This window comes from Spodoptera frugiperda, chromosome 16 (assembly GCF_023101765.2).
Source record: "Spodoptera frugiperda isolate SF20-4 chromosome 16, AGI-APGP_CSIRO_Sfru_2.0, whole genome shotgun sequence".
NCBI lineage: Eukaryota > Metazoa > Arthropoda > Insecta > Lepidoptera > Noctuidae > Spodoptera > Spodoptera frugiperda.
In genome coordinates this window covers 2,983,785-3,003,214 of record NC_064227.1, presented here as the reverse complement: position 1 = coordinate 3,003,214, position 19,430 = coordinate 2,983,785, and the positions used below count along the sequence as shown (strand labels likewise).

The following is a 19,430-nucleotide window of genomic DNA, read 5'->3' as shown; positions in this document are numbered from 1 at the left end:
TACCTACATTTTACTCATAAAGATTTCGAAATTCAAAGTTTTTCTGCCACGGGAATTTCATATACTCTTGAATAGAGTACCTACACAAAACTATTTTTGAGAAGAACCTCCAGTAAAAGTATTATTTTTGTTAATGTAAATAATTTAATATAAGAAATTGTGTAATTGTATGTGAGATTTAATGTAGAAATAATAAATTCATAGATAATAATTAATAGTAAACCAAATATATTTGCACGTTAGACAGACAGACAGACACGTCGTGAGCTACCATTATTTAAGATCTCGCAAATATGTATTTTTTTTTAAATTCTGTATACATACCCATGTTTAATTCTATTCTATTCTAAATTTATAATGTCCCTAAGGACCACTGGTTTCTTAACGGAAAAAAGGTATATCAACACACTATTGCAAATCTTTCGAATTAAAAACACATTCTTAAAATGACTATAAAACCAAGCCACACTAAAAATCAATATTAAAATCAGAATAATCCATGAATCCGAGATTGAAATCATGTTGAATAAATGGACTCGCCCTCTTGTGGGGCCTCCGTCCTCTATTACTGGACAATGCCAAAACCCTGGGGGTTACATTGTCATATTTGTCATTAACGCGAAATGTGACTGTAATATTAATATCATATCACGCCCTTTCGTCCTTGAAGGGGTGAAAATAAATTATAAATGGACTGTTAATAAGTACGTCAGTTTTATAGTAGACAGCAAAATTAACTAAAAATCACGGTATACTCACGTATATTAATGGAAAAAAGCTCTACTAGTTTCGAGTCACAGAGGGACTCTTCATTATGAGCAGCGTGCGTGTGACTCGAAACTATAACGGTACCGCTTTTCTTCATTAATATACGTAACGTATGTCATGATTTTTAGTTAAGTTAGTACGTCCTACGATACCGTAAAACATGGCAACTTTACCATATTTTGGAACAAAAATCGAAATATATTTTTAACCATAAGACTCATAGAAACCAAAACTATATATTTAGAATTGTAGTCTATCTGGCTCTCTTTACCGTAATCGTCATTATATACAAACGCTTACTTTAGCCGTAGTAAAGAAAAAACAACATGGGTAAAGATACCAAATTTTTGGCAACTTTACCTACGCGCCGTATTCATCGTGTATTGCATATTAAAGAGTTGTTGAGGTACAGAGGGCTTCATCTAGGACCTCTTCGTATTATAATGCAAACAATATGATGAAATCTATAAAGATAACGGCTACACAGACAGTCGGGAAAGTTGCCACGGGTTTCATCGTAATTTACATACAAATAATTTGTTACGCTCGGGGTTGTCAAAAAATGAGAATTATTTTTATGACATGTATATTTAAAAAAAAATATAAACCTTAAACCTAAAGTAAAAAAAAGCATAAATATCTGACATAAATATTGTTCCCTTTTAAACTAAATTAAGTTCTAAAATTTTAAGTATTTATGTTTAAAATTGTAAAAAAAGGCTACAAAATAATGTTTAATCTTTTGACTTTTTAATTTTTTGACTTCACTATCTCCATAGCTAATTTTAACATTACTTTCGTATACTTTTTATATTGTCTAACTCCGAGTTATCTGCGGTTTTGTTTCATGTGAGCCATTTTGGCTCTAAAACAAAAGGTATTATTAAATACATTATAACTTGTCATCCAGGATATTCACTATTATGCTGGGAAATTTAGGTATTCGAAAATGGTTACATACACACAAACAAGAAAAAAACATTGCCAACCCTAACTGTAGGTAAAGTTGCCACAAAGCAGGCCGTGGCAACTTTACCTAACCTGTGTCAACATTACCGAAGCGATTATTTATCAATAAATTAAAGAAAAAGCAATTGCTGACATTACAACAGTAATCCCAACTATATTATACATTCAAGATCAAAATTTCACTCACCTGTGACATATAATTAAGGCTCTGTGAGCACAATTTAGGAACTACTAACTTTTAGCACATTTTCACGCACTAAACTGTGACGGCCATTACTGGCATAATAGCAGTCTTGATCTACGCAAAATATAGTAAATATTTCCTTTTAATGTCTAAAAAATACTACTATTACAAAACAGAATTCTAGTGGGTAGATTTTTAGATAAATGAGTTTATACTGAATACCTATAGTATGGTAAAGTTGCCAAGGGTCTGGTAAAGTTGCCATAGTTTACCGGTAGTTATTATAAAAAAAGTAAACAGCAAATTTATATACTCCCGAGTATATTCAAATAATCCGTTCTATTACAATATTTAAATAATATCGCCTTTTACACCTAAAAGGATAGGTAACTAATTTTCTATTAGTTACACCGCTTTGAAGGCGAGTGTACTTCTAAAAATGTCACTGAATGTGTAGGTTCTGTGCAAATAAGAATACAAACATGAGAACAAAGACAAATAACACAATTAACTTTTAAAAAAGTCACTGAATGACCAAAGTCCTCGTTGCTCAGCACAATTTTTATTCGATCTACTCAACCAACATCGCATTACCACCCCAAAAATAATACCAATAAATTTATTCAAAACCCATTTCACGTATAAAATAAAAAAGAAATATTCCAAGTAAGTATATTCGTTTTTACTGATGGCAACATCGATAAAGGTCCCCTCACTTATTACCGCGATTGCACTCCTAAATAACAGTGCTACCAACCTATTTGGAGTTGGAGGGAAACTCTATGGTTAATGCATGAGACGCGGTTTTTATTTAGAATGTTCTCTTTTTAAAAGTCACTTTTTTATTGGTGTTTTAGTGGTTAGTGACGTGATTTGTTTAGTTTCTGTGGATATATCGATAACTGATATTTTTGAGACATTTTACAGGATTTATATATTATGTCAATTTATCTGACCTGTCTAATAAGACACTGAATATTATTTATTTTAAGAGTAAATAGAGAGATAAAAAATTATATCAAGTTTTGTCTGCAGCTCTGTCTTCTTTGGTAATCGCAACAAAACCTATATGTTAATTTCTCCAGACATCTTTTGGTTTTCTTTATCTGCCAAATCTGAAGATTATGGCTAGCCCATTAAGTTAAGAAAATAATTGGCAGTATAGTCGACAACATTGACGACTCGATTGCCATCAAAGAAAAAAAGAAAATATTAGGATGGATATCTTAAATTCAATAAGAAGTTAAGTTAATAGTACTTATCAGCTATTAGTTAATTTAAAACAATAACTTAAATATATAATGTCATAGTCACTAATATCTAGTCGTTACCGGTAAAGTAGGCTACGCGGTACATTTAATTGAATTAATGCTGGAAATGAACTCATAACCCTTCGTCATCGGGGTGTTGTCAAGGTCTGCAGGGTAAACGGTCCTTTAGCATGACACAATTGGCTTGTTTTGACAAAATTGTTGAATTAGCCGAGGTATTTGGCAAGCTAGTACGAAATAAATAAGTCCTCCTACTCTTTGTGTCATTTATCCTCAATGCTGAGGGACGTGACTCTTACGTATAACTTAGTAAATAGGTACATTGAAGTTTAAATGGGACAAATGTTGATGTTTTTGTCAGAAAAGTCATCTTTTGGGCATGGTGTTTTTGGAAAAAACATTTTTTTTTTATAATGTTCTTTTTTAGACTAATACAAGAAAGACCGAGTACTCTAAAGGCCACATTAACCAATTTCAGATGTATAAAAGAGATTACGATTAACATACATATAACATGACCTCTAAAGAAGATCCCTGCAATAATCTTAATTAGGGCATTTAGAAAAAAAAACAGAACAAACCATAGAAGTTTATAATTCCCTTTATTCAAATGGCAACCCCTTACAGGTTTATATCCAATCAGATCTAGCAAAACAAAGCCGACAGATACACTACACAAACCAGTGTAAGCTGACCTTTGAATGTGCGAAAAGATCTTAGAAAGCGAGACCATGGTACGCTGGTTTTGTGTAGCTTCATGTGGAGCCGTGGTCGCTTAGGAAGCCATAGTGGTAAGGCTACCGATGAAGTCAAGGCCATACTTAATGGCTCAACAAATTGTTTCGACGCACACGGCACTCCCTTAATCATATTACAGATTTATTATTAGGTTCCGATACTGTATTAATTGTTCATTATTTTTGTTATAGACCTATTATAGGGATTGTAGTCAGTCATTTTTTTTAGCTAGAATCATGAATTTATCACTACATGGTATTATTTTACATAAAAATCTCTCGGATTCGATATCTAAGGGAGAAAAGTCCCGGAGCTGCGGACTGCCTAGCGGGTTACCGGGGCTCCAGTTCGAAAAGCAGGAGTAGGAACGGTATGGTTTTAAGTCAGTAAGAATCTGAAACTCTTCTTCTTCCTCGCCCGAGGTGGGAGAAGTCACTAGATGATTTTTCACCCTCAAAAATGCGAAAAATTGCTACAGTGTTTGAGTGCTGTGGTTTATTGTGCAAATGGCGCTTGATGAATTTGGTTTGGCCTAACCATTAAATCGCAAATAGCTTGCTAGGTGGAAGATTTAGTAAATCATATGGGTAATGCACTTAAACGCACTTTTATTTAAAAATGCACTCTACTTATAATTATATGTCCTTACTTACAATATCCAATGAGAATCTTTCCTAGCTTTGTAAATGAGTTGAAATGCCGTGGTATGGCAGCATTTATTTTAGTTAATCCTTAAGTTAAACCCTTTTGAAACGTCAAATTGTATTGTCCGTCAGTATGTCTGTCAGTGAAGCTAGGTGCTCGTTCCAAAGTGTAGCTTCGAATAGAGAAGAACGAGCAAGAAACTTTAAACTTCTATAAAATAACTCATTATCATTAGAATTTACCGTATTAATAACTATATGTGTCGAAATAGATACGATGGTATCTAGTAACAAGTTATTTTAAAATAAATTACCTATCTCCTAGTTTTGTCACGAGGTATCAATCGTAGAGCCAAGCGCGATGGCGCCCGACATATTTATATCAGATCAGAAAATCTTAGTACCTGTACAGGTAAATCAATTACCATAAGCATTATACAATACTCCTTGTTCTATTATTATATACAATTGCATCAAGTAGCACATGATGACAAAAATATACACGAATCAGATCGCGAGAAGTTATCAATAAAAATTGCAATAACAAAGGAAATACTGTATAACGGGTCAATTTTCTTGTAATGTATAGGTCTGTGGGTAAATAAAACATTAAGAGGTAATCACTCTAAGATTATTTTCTCCCAAGAATTCTGTAACATTTCACTTCTTTGTAAAAGAACTTAAGAAAAGCAATCACACAAAATGTCAAACAGTGAACTATTACATAACTCCCAGGTGGGCAATGTAGAGGCCAATGTCCTTGACACGAGGCACAAAAGGCAGCGCCTACCGACATTGCGGCAAAACTAGCCAGAACCACCACTCACCTGGGTCGGCGTCGCAGTTTCCGTCGTCATAACTTCCTCCGACGCCAGTCTACTCCTCTTCTTTCTTTTCTGACATGTACAACAGTCTGTGAACGAGGACAGCGTAAAACTACCCTTGAATCAAGCCGACATCGACATCGCCGAAATATCGATTTTTATCGTCCCAACACTCGCGTTAAAAAAGTTCAATCCAAAGTCCTCACTGGCATTCTCGTCCCGAAAATTATATTTAAAAAAAAGAATTACAACAACGATATCGATTCGGTTCTATATTCGAAATGAAACGCGCGGCTCGCGCTCCGCCATTTTCCTTCCGTATTCAAATTCCGTGATTGGACGTTACACTTTATTTTATTTTTTTAGGAAAACGGGAGCTAAGATTAGGGCACACTAAGCAACAGTAAGCTGAAATTAAACACTGCGATATAAATATTAATAGAATACGATTTAAACGTTAAGAATTGTTTTTCGTGCAAGTTGTTGCGTTTGTTCACCACGGGGGTGTACAAGAATTTTGCCGGCTCGGACAAGTGAGTTGGGTGGGGTGGTGCGGTGCTACTGCGACTGCGCGGGGGTGTGTCGCTGTGTGCGTGATTTGCGTGTATCATAACCAGAGTATCGTGACCCTTGCCTCCCCCTGTGTTCTTACACAAACAGGTGACAATAGGGGTATCGATTCTCGGTACTATAGGTCTACGTAGACTGGTTTAGTTCTATGTATTAATACAATCGATAATTTAGACTCAGATGGTAGGAAATATTAGACAGAGAGGGGCCTACACGAGCTCGGTACGGGATCGCATCAGACAATGTTGTTTCGCAAATACTTTGCACAAAGAGGTGCATAATAATCTCTATGCTTTGACAAATAAATTGAGGTGTATGTCTTATAATTTAGGGTTCAAAATAGAGTAATTAATTCATACTGGTATTATTCAGACACTGTCGCGCGTCGCGTCGTCTGGTCTGCCATTTAATGTCAGTCTGCGCGCATGTGAAGCGCTCAAGGGATTATAGTATCAGGGGAATGTAAAACACGGTTCAAATTAGCTGTCTGTCTCTTTCTCACTAAAGTCATTACTGTAATGACATAATTTTAACAATTCCAACATTGTTAGTTACTTTTTCACTAAAATTAAGGTACGATTATCTAAGTAAGTTTTGTAGCGTAGTTATTGTGAATAATATCTTAAAGTAGATCTCATACAATATGCGAAGCTTAGGAAAGTATCTGTTAAGAATTAAAAGAAGAGTATTGCATTGCCTATAACTTGAATAATAATAATATGACCTAATTCATGACTACATAGTCTCTTGATAGGCTAAACACACTTTACTTGATTTAAATGAAAGGCAATAATTGAGAATAATAATTTGTATTGTAAAATAATAAACTAACGTAAAATGGATTGAGTGAACTGTATGAGTGTGAGTGCTATTGCGGATTATGAGAACGCAGACTTGATTGCTCGGAGCTGTGGACTACCTAGCGGGTTTACCGGGGCTCCGGCTCGAAAAGCAGGAGTAGGAACGGGGTGGTTTTTGTCAGTAAGAGTCTGACACTCCCTCTCGCCTCACCCAAGGCGGGAGAAGTCCTAGAATGATTTTAAATACACATTATATATAGGTAATGTATATCTATACCTGCTTTATTTAACAACCACACAGAACACTACTTTCAAGAACTGTTAAAAGCGTAACAACGTCTACTTATACTCTATAAATATCTTCAATCTCTATTTAAGGGTTACAAGTAGCCACTTAACCCTTTTACTTGAAGGGTTCGGGCCTTTTAAGCCCTTATAGAGTGTCATGTGACTATGGCTAGGCGAATGTTCTTTTTTGTATAAGCCGGTAATCGAGCAGACGTATCACCTGATGGTAATCAATCGCAAGTGCGTTGCCTTTTGGGAGTTAGGAATTTGTGGGTTGTTGGGAAATCGGGCATTGGGAAGATTGGGTCACTCACACAACGAAACACAAGGCAAGCGTTGTTTCACGTCGGTTTTCTGTAAGGCCGTGGTATCACTCCGGTCGAGCCGGCCCATTCGTGCCTAACCATGGCTCTCCAACAGTGAAATGCAAGGATTCCCCAATTACATGTAATTGGGTTTAAAACATGAAAAGATAGAAAAATTATCGTCTTCCCACTTTTGGAGAACAGTAGTTACCGTACAGACAATCAATGTAACAAACTCAAAAAAATTGGTTTGCGCATAAATCGGGCAAAACAAACAACATCAGAAATTCGGAAAAACACTGAGACTACATAATAAAAATAAATAAATATTTATGAGTTCTGGCAACACTCCATAATCGCGAGGCTTAGATACTTATTTTTATGAATGAAACCAGAATAGACTGTGAAAATGATTAGGAGTAAATAATAATGTAGTGTTATGTTACATGTTTCTACTAAATAACATAACGTTTATTTGGTTTTCAAAGGAACAGTACTTTTACTCCACCCTCTTTTCGCAAATTAAAATTCATCGTTATGAATACTCTGTGATATACCCCACGGTCACCTGCTAAAATAAATGGAGTCTGGAAAAACTCGCAATAAACAGGAGTACCTACGGGGTGGCTTTTAGTCAGTGACACCCGACCCTGTCTCGTCCCTAATCACCTCGCAATAAGGCAGTAGAAGTCATTGGACGATTTTCTATACAAGACAAAGTAAAAAACCACGGCTATGATAATGCTGTGGGTAGCAATGCGTACGATGCGGGCCCAATAAATATAACGCGTACCTATTTGATGCTCGACTAGCCTTATGACTATCTAAACCTGACCTGGTCTAAATGGTGGTTAAATTTATAAGAAAAATATTTGAATGTCGCATGGATATCTAGTTCTTAGAAAACATTACATTTAAAACATTTTCAAACTAAATCATAAAATGTATAGGGTAACCGAAATTTGAAAAAAGAAAACACATTTCAATAAAAAAAATATCAAAGCAAACAACGTATTTCTTTTTCTTTTCTTGAACGGCAACCGAGAATGACAACGTAATTTGAAATAAGAACTACTAAATAAGAGTAAAAAAAATTACAAAGTATTTTTTTCTTTACTCGAATGACAACGTAATTCGAAATAAGAACAATACAACGATAGCAGCCAGTGACAGCTGGACGATTTCCCGCGTAAACAAATGTCAATTAAGGATTGTATAGAATTTTGTAAGGGAACGCTTGGCAGTATCTGTGACATGGTCGGTTTCATTGAAATGCGATATTTTGGATACGATAGATACCCCCGTCCCCTAAAAGTAAATAATTTGATTGCCAATTATTTGTTTTTGGGGTTAGTTTTGTAATTTGCCTCGGGACTTTGTCACCGATAGTATTGTTAACATCACGCCTTTTTACTATAAAGAGACACACAGGCGTGTGAAGAGCCGTGTAGTGGCGATGGCGTAGAATAATATCTCTTTTGAAGTAAAAGGCAAGCTAGTTTAGGAATTAAGATTTAGAATTTAAAGGTTTAGAATCAGTTCCCGTGTCGACAAAGTCAACGAAAAATCTAAAATTCCCAATTCTATATAAGGTGTTGAATTTGATTGTATTTTGTAAGTTAAGTGAAAAGCACAGAAAAAAGTGAGAAACGTTGCAAAAAATAGCTGAGCTATAAAACTGTGTGACCGTTTCCATACTAAGTTATGTAGCTGTAGTATGAAGATCCGCAGCCGCCGCAAAGTAGCTGTGCGAGGAAGTTGCGCAGCTAGAGTATGTGATGTATCAATATCGATGGAAGCCTGTAAGATAGCACACATCCATAGCACGAATATATAAAACATAGCTTAGCTGAATCCGTTTCCACCAGTGCTTTATTAAGTGTACCAATGAATATAATCGGTGGAAACCAAACGCATCCACAGGAACGTAGCATAGCACATCTCTGATGGAAAAGCACCCTAGTACTACTATCTAAGCATATTAATATCTTCCCCTATACTCTAATCATCACAGAACAACCAAACAAACACACTGTGTCAACGAACTCTCAGAAAATCATATTCACTTTACTTATAGCAGACTGAATCATAAACAAGGTGAATGAACCTCCAATTTTCTCTGACGTGAAACGTCAAAATTGAAATCGGAACTTGAACAGACAAAATTGTAATGACAATCTGTCATGGCGCCCGGCGATGTCAAGCGAGGGAAGTTTCGTAATGTTATTACCATATTAATTAATATTTCGGCTTTGTTAATTATATTCTGTAGGATGTTGGTTGTATTTACTTGTAGAGGTTAAGAATTCTGGCTCTCATTTAGTACAAAACATTATTATAACGTCACGCTTCTTGGTCCCTGAGGCCCTGTGCAGAGCATTATTTAAGTGTGGAACCAAGAGCTATGCTTCAGTACGATTGGACCGGCTCGACCGGACTGACACCACGGCCTCACAGAAAACCGACGTGAAACAACGCTTGCATTGTGTTCAGTGGTATGGGTGAGGTTCCCGGAGGCCCAATTACCATCTCAATTTTCCCAATTTTCCCAACAACCCTCAAATCCCTAACGTCTAAAAAGCTGGCAACGCGCCTGTAACACCTCTAGTGTTTCGAGTGTCCATGGGCGGCGGCGATTGCTTACCAACTGGTTTTCCGTCTACTCATTTACCGGCTTATACCATAAAAAAGCGGCCACTGTTTTCCCATGGGTACTTATTCACACTTGCAACAAAATTTGATCTTAGAAAATGACTAATGGTTCCTAAACCAATCATCAATATAAAATTCCAAATCGAAAAACAAATACACGCGTCACTACTACCCACAAACATAACAACGTACATACGTAATGAAATCTCGATACTATGACCTATTAAAATACCGTAGAGATGATTATACACGGTGTAACAAAAAGGGGGTATACATATTAAGTGCACGGTTTCTAGACAACATAACAAACGATACGGGAAGGGTTTTTTAAACTCATGTTTTCATGGAACGAAGTTATGAATTTTTCCAATATTTTTATTTTTCATGCGAATTAAAATTAGGTAGATAGCTACTAGGCGATCAGATTTACAGAAGAAATGTTTCGTAATTAGCGAGTGACCCCTGTAGTGTTGTGACGCATTTGTATCATTTATAAAATCAAGAACCATGCGACACCAAGTATTTAGTACCAATTTTGTGTAGAGATTCTATTCAACCTGTATTCTTCAGTGCTTCTTGATGTATATGGGTGTTTTGTTACACGCTGTATAAATATAACTCAGTACACACTCATATGCACTCATAATTCGACCGTTTCAGTAACTAATGAGTGCAATGGTAGCTGGCTGTCATTCATCAAAAGAATAGAGTTCCGCGTTCCAAGTTTAAATTTAAAATCTCGTAACGGTTGATAAGAGTTGGTGCAATAGGGTACGTTCTAACTATATTAATATAATTTAGTAGGGATTATAGAATAGGTGGCAAACGAGTAGACGGTTCACTTGATCGAGATAACACGAATCAAAGTTTAGTAGTTCTGAGCAAATACATCATTTTTACTTATAAAACGCACCTAGAAGTGACGTAAACGCGATATTTCAAATCGATATATCTTCGAAAGTATTTGGTACCATAAAAAAAACCGTGTCTAATATTTTAAAATAATCTACAAAACGGACATTAAAATAAAATTTTATCATCTTCCCTATTTCCTATAAATTTAACCGCATCAATGAGGACATTAAAGTACTATTATCGCTTTCTTGTTTAAAATAAATGGGTTAATTTTAGCGAAGAAAGTTTGCACAATACAATATAATAGGTATTGGCTTCTTCAATAATAAAAAATAAAGCATTTATAATTAAACTTTACTGAAATGGTCCCGTACCTCATATTTTTTTGCTACCGGCTAAATATAGACTATACTGAAATATCTAGTTATCTGTCACTTAATGTCAAAATGTACCAGTAATTTGCCAGTACAGCGTAAAATCATTTGTCATTCTCAATGATCATCGCGATCATCAATAACAGGGACAGCTCTCGAAACTACCCATTTGTCTCTATTTGTATGTAAAATTTATGTAACGGTAGTACTACTGCAACTCGCAATAAAGTCAGAATTAATGCTAAAATAACATAGTACATTATCTGTGTATACGTTATTGTGTAAGGAAATAAATTCGCATTATAATCGCGAGGAATAACTCATCACATTATCTCAGTTTCAACCTAAATACAAATCCGTAAGTCAAACAAAATTCCTAACCAACACAAAATTACTCTTAAATATACACAATTAACGTCACCAGAACTTATCGTACACGGAACCCTAAGAAAACATCTGTACAATATCGATCGATCTATCGATACATCGATCGATCCGGCGCATCGCCGATCGGCGCCGGCGACCGACGGCCGAGCACGATGCACCGACACGCGTTAATTTTAGCCAGTCTTACTCGCGATGTCAAAGATATCGTACGATAAACGCGTACAAAAATCTCGGCTACACACTAAATAAAAAAAAACTTAAAAGAAAAAAAAAGTGACAGTGATTTTTCGCGCGCATTTGTCATGTCGCGATGACAGATTTAAAATAAAAATGGCGGCGCGAGCCCGCGTAAATAACGTGCGTAATTAAAAAGTGTTCAGTGATAGATAAATCTGTCCTAATTCGTAGATAAACAGAGCTATTATTAAATTGAGAAAAAAATGGTGTGTAAGGTGGGAACGAACGAAATGTGCGGAGTGATCGTTCTTAACGTGTTCCAACGTTGATTATTACGCTTTACACGGAAAAAACTATGTTTTTCATCAACGTTTAGGTACTTTGAGTTATTTTTATGAGTGAAAATCCGTACGTATTCTGGTGTGCACGTTTCGAGTTGGTTCAGTATCGTTGCGGTCGCGGTTTCGAAAGTTTATTCGTATCGGTTGCCACTCGGTCTTTAAAAGCGATGTCTCTGAGTTCCATTCCTTGCTTTTTATTGTCGTCTGTTTAGCGGTTTTGTTATCTGTGGTGTTTTATTGTTGTTATAAAAAGTGCTTTGTTTTATTGGCCTCCTTGGATTTTCTTCGGCTGTTCTCCGAGGAGATTTTTTAAGATTCAGGTATGTTTCTTTTTAATTTGTTTTTATGTTTATGCGTGTATTTTCGTTACTTTACGAGTTATAAAGATATTATTAGTTACTCGAAATACGTGCGTACAATTATAGCGAACGACAAATACCAATTTGTCCTAAAAAATAAATACTACTTATGTACGTACTGTAACTTGTTTTGATTTGTTTTATAAAATACACATACATAACAAGTTTTATTTACAAAAATCGTTTTAGTTTTTATGTTATATTTTTTATTTGAACAAAAAGGACGCCGAACTGTTGCCTATTTATTAGAATACGAATATGAATATTTATTCTCATAATTTCTACAACCGTTGAACGAATAAGATCAGTGCCCAAAATGAACCCTAACCTAAACCAACAAACAAAAAAAGAGAATAAAAACCTTTTTAAAAGAGCATAATCCTTTTTAAAAGGTCGGCAACGCACCTATGACTCTTCTGGTGTCGCAGGTGTCTACGGGTGGCGCTGATCGCTTACTATCAGGTGACCTCTCTACTTGTTTGCCCCCTATTCCATAAAAAATAAAAAGAAAAAACAGACAATTAAACAAACATTTATAAAACAATATGTATATATATAAGACATTTCAATAAAGATCTAACAACATTACCATACGAATCTATAGTAAAATCTTGAATGGAAATTAATTATTGGAAGTAGGAATCGTTAAGTTCTCTTTATGGGGTAACTAAAGTCCTAAGTGCATGTATTATGGGATTTTATTACGGCGTCCCGTTTCTCCGTACTATTCTAAAGTTCAATGTCTTATCGACAATTTTCTATTGACTAACGGATCGAAATATCTATAATGGTGTGAATAAAATGTCTATTATTTTGGAGTTTATATTAAAAGTGTATTTGTGAGTTAAAAATAGTATCGATAAATTAATTTTGGTTAAAAACTTACTCACGTAACTGTTTAAAAATGGGATGACTCGACCACTTTCAAGCCGCGGCAGGGGCTCATATTTATAAGCAGCGATGCGTGGATAAAATGTAGTTGAAAGACTACTATTGGTGCTGGGCAAACGGGTGCCGCGCAACGTGTAGCTGATTCTGTTTCGACTCTTTCTGTGATCCACAAATTGTGGTTTCGGGGCTGGAAGTCATATGTATATGTGAAATTGTATGTTTGTAAACGCACCCACGACAATGGAGAAAATACTAGTGTAGGATTATTTTCAATAAAAGAAAAATTTTGCGTACAATTTGTTCAAAAAAAATACTCCTTCAATACTCTAGACTCTTTAAACAAATTATACAAATCCGATGTTAACTAACTACTAACAAAAATATCTTCTATGAAGAGTATCTTTCGTAGCTCTTTATTTATACTAAGACAGTTAACTGATGCTCAACGAAACGTTTTTACACTTCAGTATGTTAAAAGTACCAAACTGAATAGTTTGTGGTGTTTGAGTTACATTTGTAAACATGCTGGAACGGGAATCGAATGTTTCTCCTCGTGCGTCACTCTGGAATCGGTGAAGCTGTTTCATTTACATTTTAGAAGTTATTTTTGTTTATGTTGGGTTATTGAAACCCTTTACCTTTTTAGTCTGAATTCTCGATGTAATTATTTTCAAAGTAACTAACTTTGCACACGCGACTTCACTCGCGTTACGTGGCCAGAGAAAATGATAGTAGTCCATACTAACTACATATTCCCCGATTCCCCAACAACCTTTAAATTCCTTCAAAAGACCGGCAACGCTCTTGTAAGGCCTCGGGTGTTTCGGGTATCGTATTCATGGGCGGCGGCGATTGCTTACCATCAGGTGATCCGTTTGAACGTATACCGTTTTATTTCCTTAAAAAAACAAAGCTTTAAATTGTGACTACAACGGTTCAAACACCAGTCATGAATACCGATTTAAAAAAAAAAACAAAATTAGTAATTTTAACTGACCTCCCAAAAAGGAGGATGTTCTTAATTCGACCGGTATGACTTTTTGTTCCAATATGCATTCTCTTAAGAAAACAATCACAAACAAGATCAACAGATACGAAGTCTTAATTAATTGGAATTATCTCACAAAGGCAGAGTTCAATAACCTTGTTCCCGTCTCACAGAGTATACACCTATGTGACCTATATTACACTTGTTTACCTTTCCCAGTCCACACCACAGACAGATTTCAAAGCAAACTAGTTTTTTATGTGTATATTTTCATTTCATTATCAAGAAGATTTGGGCGTATGAAATGTGATGGTTCAATTTTTCATTTCGTTTTCAGATGCAAGTTTATAATTACAGATCTATATATTTTCTTGCGAATTTTACCTGTAATGTGAAAGTTTGTTTATTTGGATGTTTTACCCGAAACCTGTGCCGAAACTACTGAACGGCCTTTGATGAAATTTACTATACAGTGTATGAGCTGACTTAGGTGATATGATAGTGCTTTTGGTCCCACGAGAACGCGGGCGAAGCCGGACTACCTAGCGGGTTTACCAGGGCTACGGCTCAAAATTCAGGAGTAGGAACGGCTCAAAATTCTTCAGTCAGTAAGAGTCTGACACTCCCTCTCGCCTCGCCCAAGGCAGGTGAAGTCATTAAATGATTTTCCCTCAAAAAAGTGATTGGGTTTGATGAGAACTATTAAGCCTGGTAACACGGTGAAATACTATGCAAAACTTGTTTCACGCCAGTTTTCTGTGATCTGAGTGAGCTTTGGTATCACTACAAACAAGCCGGCCCAATGTTACATTCCAGACCTAATGATCACAACGTAACAATTTTAATTAGCCTTTGGCATACGTCAGTTAAGCTCATTAAATATTATACGATGATGCTTTCGGTTTATAATATGTAACTTATGTCTAACGACTTACGTACCATCATGACTCTTCTTCGGTAGGTAGAAGGATATGGGATGTATATTATTATGCAGCCTATCATTTTATCAACTATTAAGTGTAGGAGAGCCATCCTTTGTCACGAATGAGCCGGTTGATCCGAGCGATTGCACGGGCACACACTGGCGTGAAAAACCGCTTGCGTTATATTTCGCTGTCTGAGTGAGGTTATTGGAAAACCATGAGCATGGTGATCTATACTAATGTATAAAGCTGAAGAGTTTGTTTGTATGTTTGAACGCGCTAATCTCCGGAACTACTGTACCGATTTGAATAATTATTTTTGTGTTGAATAGTGAATTTATAGAGGAAAGCTGTAGGTTGTACAATATCACGCTATAATCAATGAACAAAGCAGGTGAAACCGCGCGGAAGTAGTAACAATCCTACTGTAACTGCAACATATCCTATATTCTGCTTTCAAATCATCATCTACGTAAATTTTACGACAAAAATCATTAGGATTTTACGAATAATGTTACGATAACTTCCAAAGTTTTAGTGGTAGTTCTGTAAATGGCCCGAAAACTTTGTCATAAATTGGTCATAAAATTTGTATAAGCGTTTGATGGCGTGGCTAAACGGTGGATGTTGCACTGATGTGGCGGACATATTGCCAAGAATTCATTGGACCAATTTCTATAAAACTACTTATAACAAAGTAAAAAAAGAGTTGATGAGTATTTATGGTTTTCTGAAATGTATACTGGGAGTAATTTCAAGATTCTAGTTCTAACGATTACAATTTCCAACCCTATCCTAATATAAGTTAATCCAGTTGGTTTTCTGTGAGGCCATCATTTCAGTCAGCCCATTCGTGCCAAAACATGGCTCTTCCACACTTCACACTCATGTCATGTCGATAAAATAATCTACACGCACCTAACGTAGGTTCCATAATCATCACGCTTCACAGATGGGTTGAGGTCAAGTTTACCAAAAAGAATTTCTACCTCATCTTTATCAAATATACAATCTAATAAGTCAAGCTCTTACAACAGCCGCAGAAAGAGTATACCCATAGCAAATGTATTTAACTTCACCACACAGCACTCATCAACACATCTAACTCAAAATGCATTACAGACAGACAAACAAACATGAAGACACAATGATTTATGTTAGAACTATAGCTCATTACTATTCTGACCGTGCCACGCAAATTATCACCCGCTATTTGTAATATGAAAGTGGAACAATTGTACATCAATGCCTTACCAATTAGGATTAATTATTGTGCTGTTATTCCTAGTAGTTCTTGCTTAATTGCTCTGGGAATATTATAAAAAATTTACAATGCTAATTGCTGAAAATAGAATACCCTTTTTTAAGGGGGGAAAATCATCCAATGACTTCTCCCGTCCTGGGTGAGGCGGGAGGGAGTGTCAGACTCTTACTGACTAAAAACCACCCCGTTCCTTCTTCTGCTTTGAGCTGGAGTCCCGGTAACCTGTTACGTTGTCCGCAGCTCCGAAATAAAATAAAATACCTAAGGAGTATATATTTTTTTTTCAATACTTGTTCAATACATTTTTAAATATATAATCCTAAAAAAACATTTAAATAAAAATATAAAAAGCAACCTGCACTATCGGCTGTCGCGCAACGTGTTTTGGATTTGATTCCCGCACGGAGCAACTCTTTGTGTGATCTATAAATTGTTGTTTCGGGTCAGGGTGTCATGTGTATGTGAACTTGTACATATGTTTGTAAACGCACCCACGCCCACGACACGGAAGAAAATCCTGGTGTGAGGCAGCGATTAAAAAAAAAGGCGGCAAAATTTTGATTCAGGCCTTTTCTGCCGTTCCGATTAGCATGCAACATCATAGTAAACTAATTTTCTATTCTAAAAAAATAAAAATAAAAAAATCCCTTAAAAACTTCCACGTGGAAGAAGTCGAGTCGACATTTAAGTAGTACTTTTAGGTACCTATAAAGTGTAAGCTTTTTATGGCTATGAAACCATTTCATTGGGTCGCCAACCCCATAGCGGAGTTTATGGCAACTAATGTAGGTTTTAGTAATATTTTATGTCTAGATACCATGAACCTAGCTTGCTTAAAAGGCTCTAGCTAGATTTAAAAAGTTAATTTTTGTTTGTACATTATACTATTGCTAATATTATTTCGATACCATTGCCAAACAGTGAAGGAAAACATCGTGAGGAAACCTGAGCTTATAATTATAGTTTGAAATTGCCAACCCGCATTGAGCAAGTGTGGTAATTAATGCTCAAATCTTCTCCGTGTGAGAAGAGGCCTTTGGTCAGCAGTGGCCACTTATTATAGGCTGCTGATGTTGATGTTGTTTATACTAGTATTTTTGTTTAATTTAGTGATGAATGGAATTCGGATCACAATATAAATTGTACCTAGACGTGACGTCACGCGATATTTCAAATCGATAAATCTTAAAGTATTAAATGAACTATTTGTTTCCGTAAGAAAATAAAAAAATACGCGTATAATTAAAATTAGTCATCTACCCTATTGTCAGTCACAACCCCCAAAACGTTGTTACTTTCAATTTTCATTTGGTAACGAAAAAAAACTCAGTCAATTTCAGCCTAAATTAAGTATTCACGAGGCAGCCTGTAGTTTGAACGTAACGTCTTAAAATGGCCGGCCCAATAAACGTAACGCGTGGTGTCGCAACCCGCGTGTCAAGGTTGTACTACAAATAGTTCGCCAGCCCTAGACAACGGGTACATATTGGGGATATAATACAGAAGTACCACTACCTATTTTTATGGTATAAACAAACAGACGATCACCTGATGGTAAGCAATCGCCGCCGCCTATGGACACCCGAAACACCAGAGACATTACAAGTGCGTTACCGACTCTTTAGGAATTTATGGGTGTGTTAGAGAATCGGGGATTGGGAAGCCCCTCTTCCCAAACTTCCCAATCCCCGATTCTCTTTGAGCCTCCGGTAACCTCACTTACACAACGAAACATATCGCAAACGTTATTTCACGTCGGTTTTCTGTGAGGTCGTGGTATCAGTCCGGATGGCTCTCCCAATCTTCAAAGGTCCTCCTTCTCGATTGGTCTTGGGCTTCCCGCTTCACCTCGCTTCACGATCATACATACTTTCGTTACAAATTTATCTACGGGTAATAAAAGCGCGTTCAAAAAGAACTAATTCTTTCATTTGTATGAAGTGTATAGGAACCAATTCCTGCATATTTTGTGTGAAGTGTACCTTCTGTTCCCAACCACATATAGTTCCACACACTCACCTGTTACATCGATATATGTGTTGCTGTCTACCACTATCGATCTACTCGTGTAAGCTACTGCCATAGTTTTTACCAACTACATAAGTTAAATAGTACAAGAATTTAAGGGAATTAGAGGGTCAAACCTTAACGCTATGATTTAATACCATTGCCTGTGAAAAGAGGTTAAGTTACTTGAAGTTACTCCTACTAATATTACGCTGAAACTGCTGAACGGATTTTAATGAAATTTTGTATACAGACAGTGTTTAAGCTGATTTGAGTTGACAGTGATATTTTTATTTATCCCACGGAAACACGAAGCCGTTGACAGAAGCTAGTATTATAAAACGTGAAAGTTTGTTTGGATGTTTAAATGTTTGTCCGTCAATCACGCTAAAACTACAGAACAGATTTTGATGAAATTTGGTATACAGACAGGGTATGAGTTGATTTGGGTGATAAGATACTTTTTATCCCACGAAAACGTGGGCAAAGCCACTAGCAGAAGCTAGTATTATAAAATGTGAAAGTTTGTATAGACGTTTGGATGTTTGTCCATCAATCACGTTGAAACTGCTGAACAGATCTTGATGAAATTTTGTATACAGATAGGGTATGACCTGATTTAGGTGATAGGATAGTGATCGGGAAATGCAGGTAAAACCGCTGGCAGGAGTTAATATTATAAAATGTGAAAGTTACTAAAGTTTTTTGTTTAGATGTTTGATTTTGACGAAATTTGGTATACAGACAGGGTATGAACTGACTTGGGTGATAGAATATACTTTTTATCCCACGGGAACGCGAGCGAAGCCGCTGGCAGAAGCAATATTAGAAATCGGTACACCACTGAACAT

The 19,430-nt window shown here is 36.1% G+C and overlaps 2 protein-coding genes across 11 annotated transcripts in view; one reads left to right on the top strand and one right to left on the bottom strand.

The window, feature by feature from the left end:
* Window positions 1-5,941, bottom strand: part of LOC118280779 (ankyrin-2) — an 83,457-nt gene extending 77,516 nt beyond the window's left edge. For 8 of the 10 annotated variants that reach the window (XM_050699497.1, XM_050699494.1, XM_050699496.1 and 5 more), the window contains exon 1: window positions 5,402-5,940. In XM_050699497.1, the coding sequence (XP_050555454.1) occupies window positions 5,402-5,431 (30 nt within the window). In that variant the 5' untranslated portion in view covers window positions 5,432-5,940. Of the gene's footprint in view, window positions 1-5,401 lie in introns of all 10 variants that reach the window. The other 2 variants (XM_050699501.1, XM_035601154.2) reach the window with 1 other exon arrangement.
* A 5,858-nt stretch (window positions 5,942-11,799) lies between these two features.
* The window catches only part of LOC118280623 (uncharacterized), a 66,550-nt gene continuing 58,919 nt past the window's right edge, over window positions 11,800-19,430 (top strand). The window contains exon 1 of the mRNA XM_035600840.2: window positions 11,800-12,467. The gene's annotated coding sequence lies outside the window, so the exon portion shown is untranslated. The remainder of the gene's footprint in view (window positions 12,468-19,430) is intronic.